Raw genomic sequence first — 26762 nt, forward strand, 5'->3', positions numbered from 1 at the left:
TGCAGTTGGTTAGCTCTTATTTCTAAATTTTCTGTCCCCTACCTGGAAAAACACACATGCACAGACCATTTTCAAAATCTTTGATAAACACAAAATAATTCCTTTTCAGATATTCTGTGTTTGCATTGACCTTCTTGAGTCATTTTTTAAAAAATCCCTGGCTGGTCATGAATGTTCATGTAATCTGTCTAGGGAACATCCTCACTTCCAACAAACTTCATTTGCTCCAAGTGATATCAAATATAATTGGCTGTGAAGCCTGGTGAAACGATCAACGTGATTCCTAATTGGGATCACTTGAGCTGTAACAAGAGAAAACGTTACCAAGGAATTAGCAGCAAAAGGGAGAATATGGGCTCTGATCAACAGTAACAAGTAGTGAGATGAAGATATGGAGGGGGTTTTAACCCCTCAGCAGCTACTTCTGAATCAACATGTTAGAAAAACAACAACCCAAAATTAAAAACACTGAAGCCTCTTAAAGATCAACCTGGGCTCTTCATTTGATTGCTGTAAGTAGAGCTATCATTACAGTTCTGATTTAAATAAATGCCTCATCAGAGTCTGGGATTTTGATAGAAGAAAACTAATGGCAGAATATTCTATTGATGTCTATTAATAGGACATGAATCACTGGAATATATTTGGACGTGTGCCTTGGATGTTTGGCACAGGAGAAAAGACAGAACTGGGGATATGGCAAGCCCCTTTTGAGTGAAAGGAAAGGGGCTGAGATAAGGTGTGGAGGTATGATGTAACGGAAGGAGCAGTTTTAGGACAAAAAGGGAAGGATGGAGTAGAAAGGGAGATAGCTGCAATCTGAGAGCATGGGGGGTGCTGGGTGCTTCTCTGTGGAGATTTTATGTCGGAGATTCGTTGTTTCTAACACACAAAGTGAGGGGGTGCTTTTGTGGACCTTTGAGGGACACACAGATCTTGGAGGCCGTCTGCTCCATCCCTCCATTTTTTAAAAATGCCACCTTTTAACTAAAAAGTGTGCATGACTGTGTTCAGTATTTACATCCTTCTCAAAGTATTCAATGAACATCAGCTCTGAGTTCTCCAAAGAACTGCCACTTGCCGAGCAGTATTTTAAGGGTAAGAAACCATTGCCCCATTCTGCTTAGATGCTATGACCTTTGGTATTTCTTCAGCCACTAACCATCAAATATAGTGCAAAGTTCAGAATATACTGGCAATACACATTTCTCACAACAGATCCTTGGACAAGGTAAAAGCAAAGGATTGCTTCATCAGAATCTGTGAATCCCAGAAAGCCATGAAGAGAAGCCAGCATGCAGCAGGGGACAAAGTGACAGACCAGGACTCAGGAGAGTAGGGTTCGAATCCATGCTTGTCCATGGGAGCTCACTGTGGGCATGACACTTGTAAAACCATCCTTTAAATATCTCACTTACTTTGAAAGCCCTATTAGGGTTGCTATAAGAGGGTTCCAGCTTGATGGCACATAAAAGAACTCAAGAGATCTAAAAGCTGTTTTTCGTTTTACTGGTTTGTTGCTCCCCTGTGGTTTAGTTATGCCACACTGTTTATATTAAGCTATGTGGGTTATTTTGGGCTTTGCTAGGAAATGCTAATTATGTGATTATATCATATATTAGCATCTGAGACAGACTAATGAGGGAAGCAATAATCACACCATTTGCACAAGCAATCTAAGAAGATCTGAAGAGTGATTCTGATACCAAACTCAGAGGAGGCCCACATGGATTCCACAACTGTACACAGACACACACAAAGATACAGAATGTGCTTTGGAGAGTGATCAGTTTCCACTGGTAAAATGAAAGAGGACTTATTACATTCTGGAGAAGCAAAATACATTATTTAAAATAGAGAGGAATGGAACTGAGAAAGGTTCTCTGGGCACAGAACCTTTTCGGCTTCTCAAGATTAGAAGAGTACATGAAAACCGGCATAACTTTTAAAAAAAAAAAATTGCTGTAGACGAGGGCACAGGGAGTGCTGATTTTTTTTGGTCAAAAGTTCCTAATGCTATTCTTTTCAGCATTCACTCCTCTGCTGATCTGATAAATCTTGCAGGACAGCTAATGTATTTTCTGCACAGACCAGAGCTGGATGAACAGCGGAAAGAATCTTTTCACAAATTCTAGTATTATAAACATAAGGATGATGGCTGTGAATTTTAGACGCATTATGGAAGGGAAATGTGATAAGAAGCTTGTTTTTCCTGTTCTAATTTTTACTAGTGGGTGCTTCTGGTAGTGACTGTAGTTATCTCAGAGGTTTTTTGTATCCTCAAACTGACAATCATTCACAGCATGCTAGTTTAATATGGATTATTGTGATGCAGCCCCCAAACTGCTGTGCTAACAGTTATATAAGAAGCCACAAGGAAAAGTAATAGCTCTTGCTAAGCATTGCGTTGAGTCAGTATGATGGCTGCATAATTCCAGGTCTCTTGGTGCTGGTCCCCATGCTTGCAAATGTTTATGCACAAAATGCAGAGTAAGTATCTGAGACATAAGCATGAGACATTTTTACTGTTTGCTGAAGCAGGGTTTCCCCCCCCCCCGATAAAGGAGGACCACATACACTCTTTGAAGATCAGCTGTATTACATTTTGAATTTCATAACATTTGTTCTTTTCTATGGGGATAGTGGAAGGTATTTGGAACTTTATTAGTGTCCGTTTTGTAGAATAAGCTGCCATTTGGGTAAATAAATTAAAAAGTGATCCCTGTAACCAGCTCCAGTTAGTAACTTGGCTGCATGTTTTGGACCTGCTGATGTTTCTGGATACTATCCAGAAGCAGCCTCATGTAGAATGTGTCCCAGTCATCCAGCTGGGATGTGTCACCATGGCCAGATCAGACCTCTCCAGGAACAGACTCAGCTGGTGCACTAGTTTTAATTGTGCAGATGCACTCCTGGCCGCTGCTGAAACCTGGGCATCCAGGCTCAGAGATGAATCCTGGAGTACCCCCAGGCTGTACACCTGTGTTTTCAGAGGGAGCGTAACCCCATTCAGCAAACGCTGCATTCCTGTTCCTTGATCTGCCTTTTGACTGGTTAGGCGCACCTGTCTTGTCTGGATTACGTTCCAGTTTATTCACCCTCTTCTGGTCCACTACTGATGGTGGACACCAATCTAGAGCCAAAACAGTCTCCCTAGATTTAGATGGTAAGGAGAGAGAGAGAGAGTTGGGTGTCATCTGCATAAGGGTGACAGCAAACCCTAAAACTCTGGGCAACCTTTCCCAGCAGTTTCATGTAGATGTTCAATAACACAGGTTTAAAAACAGAACACTAAGTAGCAGCAACAACAGCAAAGAGGGAGAGGGGTTGTTGTTTGTTTGCAGCAACGTGTCCAGGCCTGTCTGCCCCTCCCCCCCGTTTATTCTAGAAAAGGTCATGTTTAGATTGCTGGAACATTGAACAGAAACATTTGGTGTACAGAGCAGCAATATTTCCAGGATTAAAAATGGAAATAAACCAGACTCAAAACTGAAACAAAGACAACCTGGGAATAGAAAAGGCACTTGATAGCAAATTCACTTATTTTTATATGATCACCCCTCTTCATTCCATACTTATCAGGTGAGAAATAGCATAGTATAAAATCCACCTTATATAGGTCAACTGAAAAGTTAAGGTTCATTTGGGTTACTTGGGTAAGAATTACAAAAATTTTGAAGCATTTAAAATGCACCTCTCTTAACCTGAATAAGTAGGCTGGATAGCTCAGGGAGTTGGGTGCCTAGCTGCAGAGTCAGATTTTGGGAGTTCAATTCCTCACTGTGCCTCCTAGAACAAAAGCCAGCCTGTGCGGCCTTGGGCAAGCTTCATAGTCCCAGGGACCTGCAGAAAAAGGAAATGGGAAACCACTTCTGGTACTCTGTACCTACAAAATCCTGGAAAGGGTTGCTCTCAGTAAGACTCAACTAGATAGCATGCAGTTACTCTTCAGTCCATTCTTATTTAGATGTAAGAATGTGGAACTGTGGAGTACAAAAATCTTGCTTGCACAGGACTACTCACAAATAAAAACATTAAATTTACTTTGGAATAAGAATGGGAAGCAAAATCTGAGAATATGCAAACATCTGCTCCTTTTCCACATTCATAGAACATCCCAAACAGGGAGTTTTAAAACCTAGGATCCAGTTATCTTTATGATAAGACAGACAGCTGGAAAGGGTGGATATTTTTTCTGACCAGAAGAGCAGCATGGTCTGCAGAGGAATCACATATCACAATAGGGCATGAACAACTAAAAAAAAAGAGTTTGCAATGCATATAAGAAAACAAAAACAGATCTCCAAAAGTGAGACTAGGGAATAAAGTTCATAGCCCAGATCTTAAAGAAGGCATATCATTTAAAACAAAACAAAACACAAACAAAACACAAAAAACAACATAAAATGGTCACTTCCTCATAGCTCCTGGGGCGCTTTTCCTTTCTGATAACAAACAAGACCTGAATACATTACTCCAGTCTCTCAAAACTGACACAGAAATGAGATCCTACGCATGCTCATTCAAAGTAGGTTTCCTGAAAATGGTGGGGCTTCTGAGTGGAAATGCAAAAGAATTCAGACTTGCACAGAGGAAGGCCAACACTTGCTGATCTCCATGCTGCCTGGCTCTGACAGTAAAAGTAGTAATCCGTCCCTTGCAATCATTACCAGAAATCTGCATGGAGAAAGGGAAAGGCAGGGAGAGAAAGGGAGCAGGTGGTACCGCCATTCCTGGGGCCCTGTTTCTGGGCAGCAAATTTACTGCCCATTTAAATTCTTTTCTGTTCATTTAGATTGTGGGGGTGGGCAGGATAGTGGTGTGGAGACATGGATCCTTATTATTTGGGGCATCTGGGCAATCCAGTGTGGGCCAAAACATCCACTCGCCTGTCACCTGCCTAGTCCCTCCTTTCTCCCCTGCACCTATCTGAATAACTTATTTTCACTGCAGTGATCTCATCAGGCCTCCAATAAGCATGGTTGAGGACAGCTAGTGAACATTTTGAGTATTTCCTCCCCTTTCCCTGTACTGTATAGGAGAAATCTGATATTAGGAGCGAACAGCACTACTCCCTCTGATAACTGTAGAAAGAAAAGATACAACACACTACATTCTATTCTTGATTAGCTCTAGCATGTGTTTATTGTGCTCCACGATTATATTCCATGGCTTATATTAGCAAGCAACTTCTCAAATTCATTTGTGTCCTTCAGAAGCTCTCCCATAGCTCTGAAAAGTGGAAAACAAAGGGAAGTTAGGTTAGGCTAATGGAAAACTCTCTTGAATTTGAAAAATCAGTACTAACACATTTTACTGATTTCATCAGAAACAGAATCCATTGATCAAAATAAACAAACATGTACATTAAAAGCATGTTGAAAATTAAGTTAAATTATTTTCCTTTGACATTTTATGAGCAGTAGCAGGTATGCGTAGCAGATAGCTTAAAAAAGACAAAATAAAGTACCAGCTAGTATTTGTAGAAATAATAGGAGATCTAGATGTTTCCTCACTCTTTTCTTCATTTTCAGCATCTGTGAAATATACACATCATCAATGAAAATATACTTATCAGTACTAGAGGTTTATTTCAGTCTACTATACAGTTTATATGCTGCAATGTTGATTGTCCTTTGCTTGGACAGGGAGGTTGGTTCTTTAGACGGCCCGAGTAACCTTTCTTGATTCCATGCCATCATTACTCCATGAACTTTGACCCATGGCAGCTCACGGGCCAAAAGGGGAGCGAATGATCCCCCCCCCCAAATGGGAGCAGGGCTACTCTGGTCAAGAACTATCAATGCCACAGAAAAATCCAGAAACCTATTCCTCCCCACAGCCCTTAATACATTTTCACCTATGGCAGGAGCAGGCTATAATACTACTCAGAGGTGGCACTACACTACTTGTACATGGGGCAAGGAAACTTGCAGTGACTATTTTGTAGAAGAGGTACCATGTTAGTCTGTGCAAGCATAGAGCTGAAAATGAAATAAAAATAAAGAGTAAAAAAAGACAAAAGCATGATGTGACCTTAAATACTAACTTTTATAATTTTTAACGTGAGCTTTCGTGGACAAATCCACTTAATCAGACACAAGAGCTTATTAGACATCCACAAGATTCAAGGTGATTCGACTGATTTAAATTTGTCTTCTGTTACATAACTGGTTTTGAAGCCACATTCTCAGCAATGTTTTGTTAAGAGTGCTATTTCTTTTTCAACCAATAAGGATCTGCATATTTCATATTTATCTAGCAGTTTCTTCTAGAATGTGTAGGTTTGAAGCCTGTTCTGTCATAAGCATTATGTGAAGTTATAGTCAAGCGGAACAGCTGCAATGTTTTCAGTGTGGAACTGACCCAAGAGCGCTCAGCAGGGCAAACTGACCCTAAATGGAATTGGTTGACTTCAGAAATAGCATAAGTTGTCCCAAAAATAAACTCTTACTGACAAGACCATCAGGAAGTCAAAGCTCCAGTAGACTGATATAAACATTGTCAACAATCTGCGCTGGGCCAATTCTAGAGGGACTGCTCTTAGCTATATGGAAGTACCAGTATGGATTTGGTCACACCAGCCACATAGCTGTTGAAGATGAAAAGCTGTCAAGAAAAGGAAATGGCAACGCTAGATAAAAATAATAATTGCATGCTATCAGTGTCAATTCAATCTATGGCAACTCTTTCCAGGGTTATCTAGAGAATTTGCAGAAATTGTTTCCCTTCTTCTGGGGACATCCTCAAACTGTGCAGCTTGCCTATGACTACACAGGCCAGCTCTTCGCCCCTGGAGGCACAGTGGAGAATCAAACTCCCAACCTCCGGCTCTGCAGCCACACACCTAAACCACTGAGCTATCCAGCCAGCTTTCAGCAACCCTAAAACACTACCACAAATATCACTGAGTGCACTAGTATTCAGACCTAAACTTTTAAGTCTCAAGCACTCAAAACCTGGATGGGTGGCTGTCAATTTTGCTTTACTCCATATAAAAATATTTTTATTTTAGATTCTTTCTAACAAATGTACTAAAAATTTAGCAGATTCCGAGAAGTATTTCTATAAAACCAAACCAAGTGAAAAGTCCACCCATCTCTAAGTTTAATAATCACCAAGGCCTTTAGGAAGATCCTGCTGGCTGGATAGCTCAGTGAGTTAAGCATCTGGCTATGAAGCCAGAGACTGGGAGTTCAGTTCCCCACTGTGCATCCCAGAAGAGCCAGCCTGTGTGGCCTTGGGCAAGCTGCACAGTCCCAAGGCACCCCCAGAAGAAGGGAATGGCAAACCACTTCTGAGTACTTTGCACCTAGGAAACTCTGAAAAGGGCTGCCATAATTCAGATTTGACTTGGCGGTGCACAATTATTATTAGGAGGATCCTACAATGTTGCAGTTAGTCATAAATGGTTTTAAATATGATCCTTGTCAAATAAATACAAACGAAAAGGGAGATCGGGAAGAACTTTAAAAGGCAAACGGAGATCAAAGAGCCCTTTCCCGATTTCCCTTTTCGCTCCTGTAAAAGTGTCTTACAATGTTTGGAAGCTGTTTTAAATGATTGCAATGGTTAGTCCACCTCCTGAAACCTATGCAAACTGATTTTGGTGTTGTTCTGACACTTTGTTAATTTATGATGATTTTTTGTTTTTTCCATTGGAAACCATTAGACAGACCATCCAATGGTTTCCAATGGAGAAAATTCAAAAAATCATCATAAATTAACGAAGTGTCAGAACAACACCAAAATCAGTTTGCATAGGTTTCAGGAGGTGGACTAACCATTGCAATCATTTAAAACAGCATCCAAACATTGTAAGACACTTTTACAGGAGCGAAAAAGGACTTCGCAAAGGCATTGAAATGTATTGAGTCGGCTTCAATACATTCCAATATAGGAAACATTGTTTCACTCAACGATGTTTCCTATGGGGATTTTCACTGAACGATGGCAATCCATTCCAATTGGAACGGATTAACTGGTTTTCAATGCATTCCTATGAGAAATGGTGTTTCACAGAACGATGTTTCACACAACGTTGATTTTTTTGGAACCAATTAACATCGTTGTGTGAGGCACCACTGTATTATAAAAACAACTGGCTGAAACCAAACCCTTTAAAAACACAGGCCTGCACCTTCCACTTAAAGAACAGAGAGGCAGAGAAGAAGCTCTCAGTCAGTTGAGAAGGCAATATTTTGGAACCTTGCCCTAACAAAATTACAATATTTGGGCATCACTCTAGATTGAACCCTGATCCATAAAAAATTGTCTAAACACCAAACAGAAAGTTGCCACCAGAAATAACATATTTAGAAAACAGATTGGGATGCACACTCACAAACAATTAGAATAAGAGCTTTGTCCCTGGGCTAATCCACACCAGAATTTGCTAGAGCGGTACTATATAAATCAGCATATGCCAAACAGGTGAAGGTAGCTCTTAAAGAATCATTCAGGATTATTACCTGCTGCCTGAAACCAACCCCCCTGAAAAAGTCTACTTGTTGGCTAGCATTGCCCCTCCAGAAGTTCATCGAGAGGTTCTAGCAAATAATGAACAAAATAAGGTAATACAGCACCAAACCATCAACTTTATGAACACTAACCACCTAGACAATGGTGAAAATCAAGGAAAAGTTTTCTTGAAAACAACTCAAACTCTAAATATTAAACAAGAAGAAGCAAGGCTAAACATATGGAAAATAAAAACAACACAATTTGCCAAATTGAAGAATGCTGAAGGGTCTCTCCCACCAGGACATGAATTTAGCTGGGTCATCTGGAAGTCACTTAATAGAATTCAAAGTGAAGTAGGAAGGTTAAAGAATAATCAAGTAAAATGAGGCTGCAGGGCTACAGGACAAATTTTGTGTGACTTCAGAGAAATGTAATCAATGTAGTACTTACGTGCAGCCATTTATGCCCTACCATGTGTACTAAATATCCTCTAGTGAATGGCTGAGATAATGCTACTGAAGTAGTCTGATTATAGTAAAAAACAACAACAACAGTTTAATTATCTTAACCTTTTAATTTGTTTTTAATTTTACCTATATTTCCTATAAACCCGTAATTTAAAATTGTGAAATGAAGAAAGAAAGAATGGTTAATACTAACCAGTATTAAAGAAATGTTTTTAAATTTTTACTAATTGCTATAGATTTTAACTGTGATCTGTAGTAACAGCCATGAAACAAGGACAATTTAATAGCAGTTTTATGAACAAGTCATAAAGCAGTTTTATGACCATAAAAATTAATGAATTTGTAAAATTTGACTACACAAACCATTTTTTCCAGCGCACTCCATTACAGAGAAACTACAGAGTAAGCTACATGTAAGGAGTGTGGCAGAATTTACAGAATAGGACCCTTGGTAGCTAGAATAACATTTCTCCAACAAATCAAAGGTATTGTTCTCCACTCACATGAATATACAGTAGCCATTACCTTAAATTTAAACCTCAAAGAGAACAGCCAAACCACTGTGGAGATATGAAGGCCATAGAGTTTCAGTGGAGTCTACAGAGATTTTTTTTAATACAGCTTTGCTTTGCTGAAATATATGTTGCACTTGAAAGCAAAAGGGATTACTTTTGAATAGTCATCACAAAGGTTGATTATATTCGTATATCATTTAGCAACACCCTGCAGGCTATTATTCCATTAGCTGGGCTTGTCTACTTCTGCATTGTCAAAAAGTTGATCATGTAATGTAAAAAGGCTGTATAGTGTGTTAACTATAAAAAGAGCTTTGAGGAAAGCACAGGCATATTGTATTTAAAAAATGATTATAAACCTATTTAGGTTGCACTCTCACACATATTTCCTTAGAGGTAAGCCATGCTGAGTGATCATATTTAGAATCAGCCCGGAAGAAATCTTACAAAGCAAACTTAGCTTATTAAGCGTAAAAGAAATATTACATTTTAAACAATGATAGAGAGTTCAAATATCAGTTAAGCATTACCGTACAGAAGCATGTAAGTCAAAGGTTTGCCAAACTGCTGGATTTTTTCTTATTATTATTATCCTAGCTGTATTCTACAAGTACAGTTTATTGGGTTGGAGCACAGCTAAGGGATGCGAGTTCAAATTATAACTGTGCCTCCCAGGTGAGATCACCTGGAGCGTCTGTGGGGTTATGTGCCCTGCCAACTGTGTGGCTTTGGGCAAGCTGCAGAGTTCTAGACCACCACCAGAAAGAAGGAATGGTAAATTATGTCTGAGTACCTTTATTCCAAGAATGCCCTTGGCAGGTTGCCATAAGCCAGAATTGATTGGGCAGTAAATAATTAATTGATTTGGATGCATTCTAGATTTGAATTACTAGAAGTTGCATACTAGCTTACTAAGAGAATGTAAAGGCAGCAGAACATGGATGCAGCTTTGTCAGTGCCGCTGAGGATGGAGACACTTAGAGAAACGCAAGTATATTTACAATACATGGTTATGGCATGTTGATGGTATATTAACTGTTGTGGCTTCTTTGTAGCGAATCTTAGGATTTGTTATTTGATGAAGTACTTAAGAACAAGTCCATCAGCTTGCTGCGTTGAACTTGGTTAAATGGTTTCTCACAATTAATAAAGCAACATACACATCCACATTTATGACACACAACTGCTCCCTAAACACATGGGGACAAAGAGTGCTTCCCTGGTTCCAAAACCTCTTTGGAATCCAAACTGAATGTCTTCTGCTCTGTCACACTTTTTCCTCCTTGTATTATTTTTAAGAAAACCTAAAGCAAATGACTCATAAAGCTTACTGTTCTGCTGTCACTACGTATATGCTTCAGTACTGTATTTCCCTTTCAGAGTCATGCAATAAATGGCATTACTCTAAAATTTCAGGAATGATTCCTACTCTATAGATTTGATTGAAAAGATTCACTAAAGCATCCAAATCATTATAAGCTTCACTACTTTTGCAAAAAATTGATAGAATCCAGTAGCTTTGATATTCTTTCCTAGCCATATTGCACTTTATACCAGCATTTCCGATCCAATATCGACATTTGAGAAGACAAGATTCACTGGGAAAGATAAACTAGGGAAAGTGAAAGGCAGCAAGAAAATAGAAGGATCCAACATGAGATGAGTTGACTTGCTCAGGTATGACACAGGTTTAATCTGCAAGAACTGAGCACGACTGCTATTGATAAGGTCTTCTGGCAGTCATTAATTCATAGGAACAGTATATGTCAGAAACAACCTGACAGTACATAATAACAACATTGACAGTAGGTTCTATTGCTCCTCTATCTTCAAACAGCTCTTTAATATATTATCTTTCTAGCAGTGATGAGTAAAATCACCCTGGAGATCAAGTAGTTTCCTTTAGATTCTTCTGGATCAGAGCTTCCTACCACCTTGCCTTTCTACTTGTCCATTTATACCTGAAGCTGAACAATTTCAAGTGAATCTGAATGAATGCAATCAATTTACTGCTTGAGTAAGTTCAATCCATTCCATTTGAATCTCCTTTGACAATGATCTTAAAAAGGATTCTTACCTAAAGCAGAGTGAGGGAATACCATTGACATGTTTAGATGTAAATAAGGTGGTTGGGTGAAAATGTTTCTGAAGAGAGAGAAGTCTAGCTTCACTTGGAAAGAATCAGAATTCAATAGAGAATGCCCAGTTTGGTATTTCAGAATTAGAGTGTGGTATTTCAATTTCTCTTGAGTAATTGAGTTCATCTAGCATTGGAACGGAGAAAAGCAATGCACTTTTGAGAAGGACAATGATTTTTCATACCAGATGCTTCCAAGACTGCAGTAGTTGCTGGAGAACTTGTTACGCCTCTCCACCTTCATTTAACCAGCTTTAGAAATCCTGGGTCCAAATAGAGAAGGTCCAACCTCAGAGAAAGCAATGCCAGATGTTCTGCTGACAGATTCATTAGGTGTGCCTATCATGACTGACTCAGTTCTTTCAGGGCCATTAGGGTAATTTCTTGATCCTTGATTTTCCCGATAACCCTGTGGACAAGAGACAGTGATGAACTGCATATTACAATCATCATGACCAATCCAAAGCGAGAGCATTCATGATTCCAACAGCTCATGCTTGAAACCTTTCAGCAGCTCTTGGGAAACAGTTGTTTCATTAACACAATGTCACAAAGAAGTCCATGATTGTACAGGGAAACAGTCTTGATGTAGAGGCTCTTCTCTATGATCCAACTGTTTGTGGGTGATCCCATCTGCTTGGACATTTAATAGTGTTCTGCCTTTTGGGTGTTCTGACTGGATGGACTGCTGGTGTTTTGTGCCAAGGAAAAGTGCATGACTTCCTTCAGGGTGGCTTTCAACTTCATCCTTTTTTGCCTGATGATGCAGATCTTGGATACTATGTTATCAGTCCATGCCACAAAATGAATCCATGCTTGTGAGGTGAAGTGAAAAAGTGTTATGTGGATAGCTCCAAGCATCTGTGGTCAACTGAATGCTATTTGTGTAGGTTTTCTCAAATATACTTGCCAAACCATTTTGGTCGATATCTATCTACCATTGTCTAAGCAATGGTTCGAAGATGGTATCTGGCCACATCCCACATGGGGCTTGTTTGTAAGAGGGCCTGAATGTTCCAGGGCTATACTGTACGATGAGCCTCCTGGACCTCAGGAAAACTACTGAGCACACTTAGAGGAGAGCTAAATTCAAAGAGGAAGACACAGAATGTGTATTGTTGCTTTTCATTTCAAATGTGTAAATGACACAACTCCTTCCTGAAAACTGTCTGTCTGCAGAGACCTGCACCTTTGTAGTTCATTAATATGCATTACCAACATATTAATGAGAATGCTCAACACCATTTTGATGATGGAAATGTTTATTTCCATAATGTTAATGATATTTAAAGGCTTACACATCATTTGTTCTCGGAATATCTAGAGATCACACTAAGCTTCCTCTTTGAAAACTGGTATTTCCAGATTTTAGGAAAAGGTATCTTCTGGGCATATAAACTGAAACCAGCAAAGCAGAGAAAATCCAGCAATGAACCAAAATAGGATGCCAGGGAAATTTTCTGTAAAGCTAGAGTTTTGCTTCAAAGCTTTTAAGGAGCATTAGCTTTGAGTGCATCCCTTCAGGGTAAGAAAGTGTGGGAAAAGCAGGTTGAAGGCTCTCATGCTTCAGAGCCAAGGCAGATTTCCTGTCACTGAACCTTAGAGAAGAGTCAGTTGTACTTCAGGTTATGCTCCTGAGGGAGGAAAAAGTCACCCTTTAAAGATATGCCCTATTGGTCTGCTGACTCTCTCGGTATAAGACTGGATAATTTCCTTCACACTAGCAATTAGTGCTTTTTAAAAATATGGACAAAGATGTAAATGGCAGAGGAAAGAAAAAAAAGTATTCAAAAAACATTTTTTCATGGACATTTCCTCTTCAAGAAAAATAATGTTTGAGAGTCAAAGCAGTACAGTAACTGGTATGGAAACAGACAGAGTTATGATGTGGCTTCCCAGGATCAGTCGAGAAGTTCTTATTTACAGACAGTTAGAGCTCTGAATTCATCACTCTGTTTATATTTCAAAGTAAGCAATGCACATGTTAAAAATTCAGCGTGCAAATTATCAGCAGAACCATGCTTTACATAAACTTCAAATTTTGTTTTTCTTTACTAAACACAGGTTACATTTTAACAAAGTTTTACAATTATTCATTCATCACGGTAACAAATCCTTTTGCATGAGAAGCTTATCAGATTTCCATTTTATAATGTTCTGGGATCCCTTATAGATGCAGATGGGTAAAATGTTTGTATATTTATCTAAAAGACTACTATACATCTCCAGTTCTGTGCCACTGTACTCTCATTATAATTAGTTTTCAATACCTAAACAGATAAGGAATTCTGTGTAGTGCACCAATGCAGTCAATGCTGAAGGTCTTGATTTCTTTGACTTTCTTCTCACAAACCAATCCGGACTTCTCTTGAAAGATTTCTCTCAGCCACAAGTGCAAATTCCCCTTTTGTATGAGACTTCACAAACCATACAGCTTGCAGTTGATAGATCCTAAGCACTTCAAGTACACAAAGGTCCTTGATGATGGACCTGTATTTAGAGTACTTTATTATCAATGGCATTAGCTAAGCTAATCACACTATTCTAAACAAACAAACAAACAAACAAACAAACAAATAAATCACCATTTACACTTTTAAGTCATGGGGAAGTGTAGAGTGCTTCCCTGCTTACTGAGGTTCTTCTGGTTTACTTTGGCCAACTGCTGTAAATCAGAGGAGTGGTTCTGCATTACTTCTGTCATTCTCTTATATACAACCTATTCTCTACAGGCATGAATGTATGCAATAAATTTCATGCAAGATGGCTAGTAGAGGATAGCCAACTGGCAGGCTAGGAAAAGATGGTATGGCCAATTCAAGTTCTCTCTAATGAATTGCTTCCTGAGGTTTCGTTTAATTCCTAATGTTTGCGTCTGTATTTGATTTTTGCTTGCTTTGGAGACCTGCAGCAGTTAAAAAAAAATCCACATGTGCTCATGAGCTTCCCCAAAGACCACTAACTTGACACACAGGCCATCGCAGCTAAGCTTCGACTACTAGGAAACCTAATCCAGGGTTTCCATCATGTTAGTTGCAGCCTTTATTTCATTTCACTTTGGCTCAACCCCTAATGGATTCAGCTTCATAAAGTCTGTAAAAGAGGAAAAGAAAGCAATTTATTCATGTTTCACTAGAGCTCACTGAAGACCTGAATTTCTCTAAAAATGCAAATCATTTTGTACCATGCAAGTAAGACTGGGCAGCTAAACCTCTTGGAGGAACACTCTTTCCCAGGGCTAATGTTTTTATACCCACTGATGAAATACATTGATTCCTTTATAATACCATCTCCTTTTCTTTCTTTATTTCATAGATTGTAATCCAAGATCTTAAACAAAAATTATCTTACTCTTGTTAATTTTATCATTAATCCCGATTATCTCTAAGATAAACACAATAAATACATGTAGAAGAAATCAATACAGATACCTTCAACATTAGGTCAGGAAAGGCTGATTTAAATATGTAAAATATGTATAAAATAAGCTCTATGTATATACGTAATAGGTTTGTGTGCAAGTATACCATAAACCAGAAAAAACACTATTAGAAGGCAGTAGATATACTTGTGTTCTACTTAAGACTAACACCCTTAACAATCTTATTTACTAAGACAAAGTATTTGATGATAGCATGTTTCAAAAGATTGCCTTAAATTTAGTCATTCTTACTAATTCATTACTAAGCAAATCACAGATATACTTTTTCCTCTTATTTTAAGCATAGCAAGCAATACACTTACCAAATATAAAGTTAGTACCGTATTTGCTGGCGTATAAGACGACTGGGCATATAAGACAACCCCCTCCCGACATTTCTACTCAAAATATAGTTTGTTATATAAGACCACCCCCTCTTCCGCACACCTTCCACACACCAAATAAAAGGTGCTATTCATTGTCACCATTGTACGGCCACAGCGTGACCGCAGCGCCTCCGGTCCACCCCTGCATCTCCCTGTGACCAGCACTAGTGCACAAGTGCACATGTGTGAGCTCTGTGTAGACAAGGGGTGTAGCACCGCTGCTTCCCGCTGAGCAGAACGGGCCGGTCACGTCAAAAAGGCTGGCACCCCGTCTTGCTGCTGATGTTCGCCACGGCCGCGCTGGATACTGCGCAATACTGGACGGTATGTAGAATGAGGTGGGCAGGCATCGGAAGGCCACTATGGGCAGCTATGTCTATCCCAACTGAAGTGCACCCGGCGTATAAGACGACCCCCCACTTGGTGGCATGTTTTTCAGGGCAAAAAAGTAGTCTTATACACCAGCAAATACAGTAATAACATTTAATATGCCTATGTTCTGAAAAGCTAGGAAATGGATTTTGATGACATTTCACATTACAAATCTTGTATCTCTGCAACCTCCACATGAACCCATAAGCAAGTTCAAACATATTTATGAGTAATCTGGCCTTCCTTGCCAGATTACTCATAAACATGTTCAAACCCACCGATAAACTGAAACATAGGTTAAAAAAAATGACATGTCATAGAAACCCTCTCCCTAGTTATCACTAGTTCCTTTTTAAAAATTATATAACAATCAAACATTCAAAGGGAAACAAATATAAGGGGGAGAGGAAAGAAAACAAAACACAACAGACCAAATACATAGGGAAGTGTTTACAGTAATACAATATTTAATATAATCTTGGCTCCACGGCTGTGTTACAATACTAAAATCCCTAACATATGCTATATTCTTTCTTCATGTTTATTTCTGGGCCGAATCATAAAACACTTTCCAGCTTTCTTTAACATATATTCTCGGGTTTTCACGTAAAGCCTCTGATACACTATCAATTTCTGCAATATCCAATAATTTCTGCAATTTCTGCAATATCCAATAATTTTTTAAACAGCTCCTCCATCTTTGGATTTTCCTGATTTTTCCATTTTTGGGTCCAGATCAACCTTGCAGCTGTAAATATGTGCAACAACATATAAATCAAATATATAAATAAAATAAAATAAAATAAAATAAATAAATGAATATTTATTTTCCCTGGCAATAATTTCTGGCATTATGTTCAGCAAAAACATTAGATGTTCTGATTTTAATTCTCTCTTCTGTGTTTATTTCAGCTTTATAGTACACCTGTGGGTTCTATTTCAATATTAATATATTCCACCGTAGTTAAGGTCAGAACAATGTCTTGGGAAATCCAAATGAAGAGAATTTCTCAAGTATACAGTGTTGATCTTATAGTTCAAAGCTCTGTGATATCAATTTAAAGCTAGTTACTACTATTAATACTTTTCTCCCTTCCTAGTACAAATATATGCAAGTTAGCTTCCAATACAGAATTTGCTCACTGCATGCATAATCAATGTTGAAATAAGGGCTGCATGGGGTGTTCATGGATTATATTATTTGAGTATGGGGGTCAAAGCTGCCTTGTATTCCTTTGGGTTGGATCTGGGAATTTCAGGAGACTTTAGTGGAGTATTACCCCTAAACAGTTTTTTTTCCTACTCATTCATGTCTGCTGTTCCCCTTTCACTTACTGTGTAATATACATAATTTAAATAACCAGGGAGTGTCTCTGGGCTTGAAACTGCCTGCTGACTTATATTAGCTAATTAATGGTGATTTATCTGAGTTACTAATTTGAGTAGAGCTAATTGCCTTCAGGAATTTTTGCGAACATTCTAAGAATTTTTATTATAATTATGCTTATCTGAAGGGTGCTTTACTTTTTCTATTGTGGTAGCCAAACATTTTGAAAGTATTTAAAGGAAAGCACCCATCAGATAAGCATAATGATAATCAAAACATTCTCTACACTAATATGAATAAATGGCCTTCCATTATCTTCTAGTTCAGGGGTCAGGGAACTTTTTTACCTTGTACCCCCTAAAAAATGTATATACGCCAACATTACCCCCTTCATTTGAAAGGATCTCGGTCACGCATGGCCAGTCGAGCGCCACCGCTGAAGCCTCGCCGCCCAGGCCAGGGCCTCCTCCTCGACCACCACCTCTGCCTGGCGAGGCCGCACTCAGTCCTTGGCCCCTTGGGGCGGCTCCTGGGTAGCTGTTGAAGAGCAGCAGGTGGCTCGCCCTCCAGGGTCACCTGACGCCCCCTCCCGCTCCGGCACCGCTGGCTGCTCGCTGGGGCGGCCATGTTGGGCCTTGGCATCAGGGCTCCCATGGGCCTCACCGTCGAAGCGCCACAACAGGTGCCACATGGAGGGCAACAGGCTCCGCCAGGCCTGGCTGGCCAGCATGGAGGCACTGCCAAAGGAAGCCGCGTGGCCGGGCAAGCGCCGCTGCCACCCAATGGGCTCCTCTGAGAATGGTGACAGGCTGTGGGGCGGCGTTGGTGTCCCGGCACTAGGAGGCTGGCCTGGACCACTGTCATGACCGAGCCTGCCCCCCTCTGTCACAATCCACCTCTCCAGACACTGGAAGGGGATGCTCCTCCTGACTGGGGCCCTCCGGCTGCTCACCCTGGCCTCGCCCTCCGCCATGGCCGAACCTGCCGCTGCCACCTCGCCTGCCATACGCCGACGGCCAGAACCCATTGCTGGCCGCCATCTGTTGTGGCTCTGTTGCAGCCGGGCCAGAGAAGGGGGCGGGAAGGGGGTGTCAGGCAGCCGGGACCCCCCCTCTGAGCAGAAGAGGAGGAGGGAATGGGGTGAGGGTCATGTCCTCATTACCCCCAGGATTTTCATTTTTATCCCATTTGGGGTAATTTACCCGTTTCCTGACCACTGTTCTAGTTGAAATGGCAGATTCTGGTAGATTGTTTTGGTTATATTCAGTTTCATCTCCCTATCATTCCCTCTCATTTCCTTTTTTAATAACAAGGATTATTCACTTAGTTTTCAAACAGTAACTGCTGAAAAACAGTACTGATCTTATACACAGAAAGCTAGATCATTTTAAAAAGAAAAAAAATACACCAGAGACAGACAGACAGATGTGGTGAAGGACAGGAAGCCTTCCCACTTGGCAGTTCCCTTGTTCCCTCTTCTTCTCTACTCCCTGCATATGTATGTGTGTGTGTGTGTGGGGGGTCTGTAGTGAAAGCTTGCAGTCTAATCTGTTTTAATTTATTTTCTATCTGCCATACTAGGGCTATGCCAGATAGCAAGATATTTTTTAAAATTTAAAAGAACATCACACCAGCAGTGGCTAATGGCTGTGAGAGGCAGCCAGCAGGATGTGAGAGGGAAGGCACACCAGTAAGTGGCAAAGAGAAACTGACCAGAGGCACTGATCAGATCTGCAGCTTCTATGCTTGTGAAGAAGGAGTGCTTTTCCCTACCTAATCTTTCTCTTTGCTGGTTCTCTTTTCAGATTGGACTACAAGGTTTCTTGCAGCCCCAAACCCATGATTTTGGCATCCATTACTCAACAAACCACACAGAAACAATTTACACCAACAGAGGTGCTCACAATATGCCAAAATGGTCCAAAATAAATTGATTTCACAAGTGATTTAAAATAAATGACCCTCTTGTGGCCAAATAAAATGCCTCACTTTCCAACCAAAAAATGCACTTCCCAAACAAAACAATTCCATGATTCCTGTGTGTCATGTAGTCAGCTTTTTAAAAAACCAATTTGAAGCACACTAAACTTGATGCAAGAACAATTTTTTTCCATGTGTAAGTGAGCTCTTTCTATAGTCCAGAGTCAGTGATGAGAGCTGAAAACACCAAACTCTATTCTAGCTATAAATGTCTTCTTCATTCTGAACTACACTGCTATAAATTGCACATCTTCAGTCTATCCTTGCATCACATCTTCTGATTCTTTTGTACATTTTCTCATGAAGATATGGTTCTCCACCAGGTGTTTGATTTTTCTACACCTTCAAATATACACTTTCGAATATACCCTCTCATCTGTCCATTCCTGTTACAGATCACCATCAGACCTCTTGCTTATCACATTTCTAAATTCATCCTCCTCCTCCACAGATACAAGAAATCAGGTCACAAATCTGATTTATTCCAGGTCACTAATGTTCTCAGCTACTTCAACACATTTATTTTTATTACAACTATGCAACTTCCATACACATTTCATGTGCAGAGATCTCAGGTTTGCTCACAACTAACTTTGATCACTGGAAGCCAAGTAAACAGAAAGGATTTATAGAATTGGACACAGTGTCATACTATTTTCGAGTAGATAGATAGATAGATAGATAGATAGATAGATAGATAGATAGATAGATAGATAGATAGATAGATAGATAGATAGATAGATAGATAGAGAGAGAGAGAGAGAGAGAGAGAGAGAGAGAGAGAGAGGTAGGTAGGTAGGTAGGTAGGTGGGTGGGTGGGTAGGTGGGTAGGTAGGTGGGTAGGCAGGCAGGCAGGCAGGCAGACAGACAGACAGATATTCTTCCATCCGCACTTTTAAAAGGCCATACTCAGATAGGCTTTCAAACCTTGGCCTGAAGTGTGTTATTTCCACTGATCTCTCAAAGGCTATGCTAGAGGAAGCTACCCAGCACTTTTCAACAAACATAAGCCCAAGAGAGCTTAAGTCTTTAAGGTTTGTGAGATAAACTTTCCCCTGAACCAGCAAATTTGGAAAGCTCTCAAAAACACAATTCTTGGCCAAACAGGCTCTGCCAGATGGGAGACTTCAGACATACTGTATCTGGAACATTCTGATTATTACTAAAGCTATTTCTGTCAGACTTCTGTCAGGAATATTGGATTAAAGTTGCTTTCATTGTCTTCACAGATGACCCTGTAAGATGGTAGATGGTTTAGACAGATGCCATTTATGTGCAGTTGTTCCAAAGTAGGTCTTTCTTCCTGTACTTTTGATAGTACAATTATTCCTCAAGAACAGAGCTTGGAACATTAGTTTTTAAAAAGTAATCCATTACTTGTTACTGTAGAAGTGTAACAGAACATCATTTGTAGAGATGGGCACAAAGCACTTTGTGCCGGGCTGTCTTAAATCATCAGTGCAGCATGTCTTCGTCTCAATGGGCAGCTGCTGGAGGAGGCAGAGAAGAAACATTTGGGCTCCAGTGGGGACTAGAAGATCATATGATGGGGAGGGAATGAGCAGTGCATGTCAGCAAGTCAGTGGGGGGAGCTGGCAGGGTGGGGTGGAGGAAAGGGACGGGTGGCACCTATGATTCAAGATGGCCCAGCAAGAAGTGCTTTCATGCCCATCTCTAATTATTTCCTTCTCATTATCACAGAAGTGATTGGTTATGCTGCTTAATCACCATGCTTTAGTCACTTAAACACAACCAACTAACTAAGCTATGCTTTACAACAGAAAACCAAAATATGGCTCCAAAAGGCTCCAAACAACCTCCAAATGGCCATCTTCCAAAAGAACTTTTTAGAAGTATGAAGTAAATATTGTTATGTCAAAAGAATAATGCACTGATGTTACTTCCATGTTGGTAACACTGCTAAAATAATAATAATAAAAAAAACCCCAGTGCATTACAGATAACATCATTACTTGTGACATGTTAAGCTCTGCTCAGGAGCATCTCTATGACTAGTTATTAAAAGGCATAATAATTAACTACAGCAAATGGTTTAAGATATATTGCTTGAAGGAAACTTCATTTTAAATACACGTAAGAACAGGACTTTGAAGTTGCTGTGTATCTTTCTCCCCTACTGGAATACTTTGTGCCTCTGAAACAGTCTCCTTCTGCCATAATCTGTGGTTTTCTTATTGTAAAGAACGATTCTGATGATGGCAGGCAATTAATTGAATTTCTAATACTATAAAACTTTTTAGACAAAACTCCAGCTTTACATGCTCAGATGTGCCAGAGATCTAGATTTATAAACACAACAGGATGACATTAAATGCCAAGTAAGGTTTACACGGTTGGTTTATTTTTATAGAAAAAACATAGTATCATGGCTACCTCCCCTTCTTGGAAATAGCAATTTCTTAATTTCATCTAGCCCTAATCAAATCTGGAGCTGTGATCACAGAGAAAAAACTACACAAAATGTGGTTTTCTGCAAGTTTGAGCGCCAGTATTATTTTACTGTAGAAATGAGACCTCAAGAACATAAGAAGAGCCACGTTCAATCAGACCAAAGGCCATCTAGTCTAACATTTCATTCACACAGTGGCCAGTCAACTACCTCTGGGAAACCTGCCAGCAAGACCCTCTGGATCTCACCCTCCATCTTGCAATGCTCAGCAACCGATATATAAAGGAATACTGTCTCTGACATTGAAGGTGATATATAGCCATTCTCACAAGTAGCTAGTGATATTCCTAAATTCCATGGATTTATTTAACCTCTTTTAAAAGCCATCAAACTTGGTAGCCCTCACTACATCCTGTGCAAGCAATGTCAACAATTTAATTATATTGTATATTATTTGAAATCCTCCCTTTGATCTGTCCTCAGTCACCCACCATTCAGTTTCACTTTATGACTTAAACTATCAATCAGTATTACAGGGTGGGGGAGGCCTTTCCTATCTACTTTCTCCACACTATAATACATACTATAATTTTATAGTATGTATTATGTCCTTCCTTCCTTCCTTACCTTTAAAAAAAACCTAAATAGCCTCAAATTTTAGACTATGGAAGATATATTGAATAGCCAACCATGGGAGATATATTGAATAGCCAACCATCTACAACCAAACACTAGCATTTAAAAATGTCCAGGTGGGAGTGCAAACTGAAGACATTTTCCTCCAACCACTTAACAATACTTTTAATTTGGCTGCAATTAGCTCACCTTATGTATACACTCAATTTTATCTCAACGTCTCTGTTACAGAGTTTGCCACATTTCTGGGTACCTCTATCCCAAGCTGAAAAGGAATCTTGTGTTTCAACCTAGGATAGTGGGAGAATGCTGAATGACTGGCAACCCTCTGTCTAACAAGATTGGAATCTAAAATCTGTATCTCTGACTTCAGTCTGCAGCCCTCATTCCAACACTTATTTTTAACAAAGGACCTGGTATGCACATCTGATCACACCTTTTGGAACTTTTTTTTAATTTTTAATGTACCATCCACAGCTCTGTGGTGTGCAGCCTGATGAAGACCAGTTCAAGGTCAAAAGCTAGCTTATGTTTGTGATTTTTTAGTGATATAACAAAAATATCATGTTCGCTTGCTTTTGGATAGATAGTCTGAGATGCTCTTTTCTGTACCCTTTTCAGCTCTATCATATACTTTTTCAGGAGTTATGACTGGAACTGCACACAGTATTCCAGATGTGGTTGTACCGTAGATTTCTATAAAGGTAGTACAATCTAGGCAGGTTTCTCATTGATGTTTTTTTCTAATTATGCCCAACATGGAACAAGTCCATTTTTCTAACATCCATGGCTAAGAATCTGTGTTAACAAAGGGTGAAGCTATGGCCCTTCCAATGAAGCTATCACATTAATGTGTGTTTACAATAAAAGTCTTTAAGTGAAGAAGAAATTTGAAATGAGTGTTTTCTAAAAGCTATGGCTTAGCTGTGTTTGCATGCATGTCCTGGGAAACAGTGCATCAGAGGTCAAAAGCACAAACTCTGGCAGCAATATTTTTAGATGTTTTGAGCAAAAACATAACTTCTGTTATAGCACCACACTACCAATCAGAGAAACAGGATTTTGGTGTAATATTTTGTACTCAAGAAACCCTGCGCTGAACAAAGTTGTCATCCAAAAGAAAAACTCACTGAACTTAGCTGACTACTCCCTGAAGACCACTTTGCATTTTATTTTATGGAAACAGCACAATAAAAATAAACTGCAGTGTTGCTGTTGTTTTGGTTGGGGAGATGGTAATTCTTTTAAACAGTAGCATAGTTTTCCTCTTACATTTTCCCTCTGATGTCAGTGATTAAATTCCACAATTAGTTACAACAATGGAAATGCTGACAATCAGGGAAATTCTAGTTTTCAATAAGCATTGCATTATTTGTTCATCCCAGAAGTAAGCAGGTATAAGGCAAAAGAACAATGTTTAGTGGAATATATACATACACAAAAGCCAAGCTTGAATTCTGCAAACATGGATAGATTCTTAAAAGGCAGTATTTATGACCGTCTGAGAGAGAGATCTTATTGGAGCAATTGACGCACTTCTTAAACGGGGGAGGCTTCTTTGCTATAAATGGCGGGAGGGGGAGGAAAACAAAGGGAAAGGGGTAGGGGATTGATATAGTCTCTTACTGTTAGCGATGAGAAATGTCCTAAGAGAAAAAACTTTGTTCTTTATAGGAATTGCAAAGGCGAAAGAGGAGCAGCTCTAAGAGGAGACCTCATGCAGCGGCGGTAAAAAAGAACTGAGGTGCTTGGAGGGCGGGCGGACCTCGTGGATGGGAGGGGAGGCAGTCCTACTTAGATTAGCATAAAGCTAGAATATTCTGGAGATCTCTGCGCAGGCACAGAGTTAACCCATTAATATGCATTCACAGAGACCACGAAGAAGAAATATACATACACAATTCTGCAAACATGGATAGATTCTTGTCTGCCACCAAAAAGTCTACACCCCTTGGTTAGAGAATGCTTCGAACATGTGATGGGTCACAGATGGTGAAGTAAAACTGAAAATGGTTGAGGTAATGTTACAATACATACAAAATCGAAATTTACAATACATGAAAATCCAAGAAGTGCAATGATTGCAGAGAATTAGGTGTAAACGGGATACCATCAAGAACTGGGACATAAATTCCATCCTATAATATTCAACTAAAACTTCACATTAGAGCATGCTGAAGCACAGATGTTACGAAATATTTGGCTATGATTCATATTATGGGGTGGGGATTTGTACCAGCAGCTACAAATTTAAGTCTGAAAATTATTTCCCTGCATAAACCTGAACATACTTTATACTATGGGTGAAGGGATACCCTGTTTCCCCAAAAATAAGACCTAACCTGAAAATAGCCCTAGTATGATTTTTCAGGATGCTTGTAATATACTGTAAGCCTTACCCCAAAAATAAGCCCTAGTAAAGTGTAACTCCGCTCTCCACCATTGTGCAGCATTGTGCAGCCACCAGAAGATGACATGGTTGTATTTGAATAAATGTAGATTGTTGTACATGAAAACAATAAAACATCCCCTGAAAATAAGTCGTAATGCTTTTTTTTTGGAGCAAAAATTAATATAAGACCCTGTCTTATTTTCGGGGAAACACAGTATTCAGCAGCAAACTATCTCTACAGAATACACAGTGCATTTATGTTAAAAGTTTATGATACCATCTTTTTAAATACATAGGCACTCAAATCAATTCACTAGTGGAAAGTAACTTCTGGCTTTGAGACACCTGTATCACAGAGATCTTCACCATGGATTTTCACATTTACCTTACTTTATTCAGTTGCTCAGGGAAGGGAAGGCTTCTAATAATTGTTAAAAATACAATAGGATTCCACTGTGTGGCTTTTGTTTTATTTTGTCTAATCTTCTCTATCTTCTATAAATTTAAGAAAAAGCTATGCTTCTTCCCCCAGCATTCTGTATATATTGTACAACAGGTTTAGTGCTAACAAACACTATCATCAGCTAGCTGGCAAGCCAAGTCAGCATTTGTGGACTCCTGCTCAATTCACAAGTAATTCACAGTATGAAATATACCATCAGCAGCAGCAAAAAAAATTGCATGCCAACAAAGCAAGTCACAACAACAACAACAAGCCTAAAAAGAACAGCAGTAAACACTCGGACAAGAAAAAGAGCTGTGAAAAGCAAGTCTTTGTCTCACACACAGGGACAAAACATGGGTGTAAGATAAACCTCTCTGGGGAGGTTATTCAAGACGTGGGGCACCACAATAGAAAAGGTCCCGTCTCAGTTTATCATCTGCTAAATTTCTTAAAATGGGGGTGGAGAAAGACACCTGAGGACCAAGAAATAGCAAAACCCATCCACTCCCACTTGTTTTAAACAACAAAGGAGACAGACATCTGAAGACAAAACTTCCTTCATTGTTATGAACTAAGCAAATACTGCTCACAAGAGGAGATATACAGTAGCTCCCTGACAGGGTACATGTTTTGCCTGCAATAAAGACTGCATAAAATCCCTGACCTATCCAGATGGGGTGAGCTTGTATTTATTTTTTCTTTGTTGAATGCTTTGCAGTACATTGCCCAGGGAGTATATATACTATGGGACAGTATATATGTTGAATGAACAAACAAACAAACAAACAAACAAACAAACAAACAAACAAGTAAACAAACAATCTTTGAAAGGCTGCCGCCAATCAGTGTAGGCATTATTGAGCCAGACAGAGCAATGCTGTTAACCTCATAACTATTCAGTCCAAAAACACTTTTAATACTGAAATCAGGCAAGAAGATTATAACAAGACAAAATATGGAAAGCAGATTATAATTTGGAAAAAAACTGCAGCTTCTTAAAAAAGAAGAAGTTTTCAGTGGGTGCAGAATGCTAGACAAGCAAAAAATCCCAGTATGTTATTACAAACTGTGACTTGATTTCATAAAACAGCAATAGCAAAACAAAGGAAAAGATGACGTTGGTGGGCCTTTTCTTCAGCACATCTGTGAAAGCTAAGCTATGAAATGATGATGGAAATATTAGAGCTGTTATGCCTGAAAAAAATGCAATGATCATTTCATTCTTCCTGTCTTTTAATGCTCCAGGGTTTTAGAGACGAATAGGAGCAATAAGTTCACTTTGCAGAATTAATGCTGTAATTCTTTATCATAAGAGCAAAGCATTACCTCAATCTGATTTTTCTACAAAATGGTTCGAAGTATTTTTAATGATGGCCCTAATTTGTTAACACCTCCTAAATTATTAATCCCTTTTTATATTCAAGTAGTTATTGCATGTCATAACAATGTATCTATGTAAGGAAATTTAATAGTATTTTCTGCATATCAAGAAAAGGCTTGTTCTGCAAAATGCTATTAAAATTGATAATGAGCTAAATATTTGCCATAGCAAAAGCTGAAATTACTGTATCAATCAACCTGGGTGCTCTTATTCAATAAACAAAAATTATCACATTAGCCTTCCTAGTTTAAAGTTGCAAAAAAACACGCACCTTAAGCTTCAGACCATTTTGCAAGCAGCTTTCTTTTGTTCTTTTCAGCTGGAGATAATAAAAGCTTTCTGTCCCTTTTTACATTAAGCTGTACTATGAAATGTTCAGGTTTTTAAACACTGCACTGAGTTATGACATTGTTAACTAAGACATCACAGT

At 39.2% G+C, this 26762-nt stretch overlaps 1 protein-coding gene across 2 annotated transcripts in view; it reads right to left on the reverse strand.

Moving 5' to 3' along the window:
* Positions 1-5114: 5114 nt before the first annotated feature.
* TTC29 (tetratricopeptide repeat domain 29) overlaps positions 5115-26762 on the reverse strand; it is a 158503-nt gene continuing 136855 nt past the window's right edge. For both annotated transcript variants that reach the window (XM_020782992.3, XM_020782991.3), the window contains exons 12-13: positions 5471-5537; positions 5115-5232 (exon numbers count right to left, since the gene is read on the reverse strand). In XM_020782992.3, the coding sequence (XP_020638651.1) occupies position 5232; positions 5471-5537 (68 nt within the window). In that variant the 3' untranslated portion in view covers positions 5115-5231. The remainder of the gene's footprint in view (positions 5233-5470; positions 5538-26762) is intronic.

Source organism: Pogona vitticeps, chromosome 5 (assembly GCF_051106095.1).
Source record: "Pogona vitticeps strain Pit_001003342236 chromosome 5, PviZW2.1, whole genome shotgun sequence".
Lineage (NCBI taxonomy): Eukaryota > Metazoa > Chordata > Lepidosauria > Squamata > Agamidae > Pogona > Pogona vitticeps.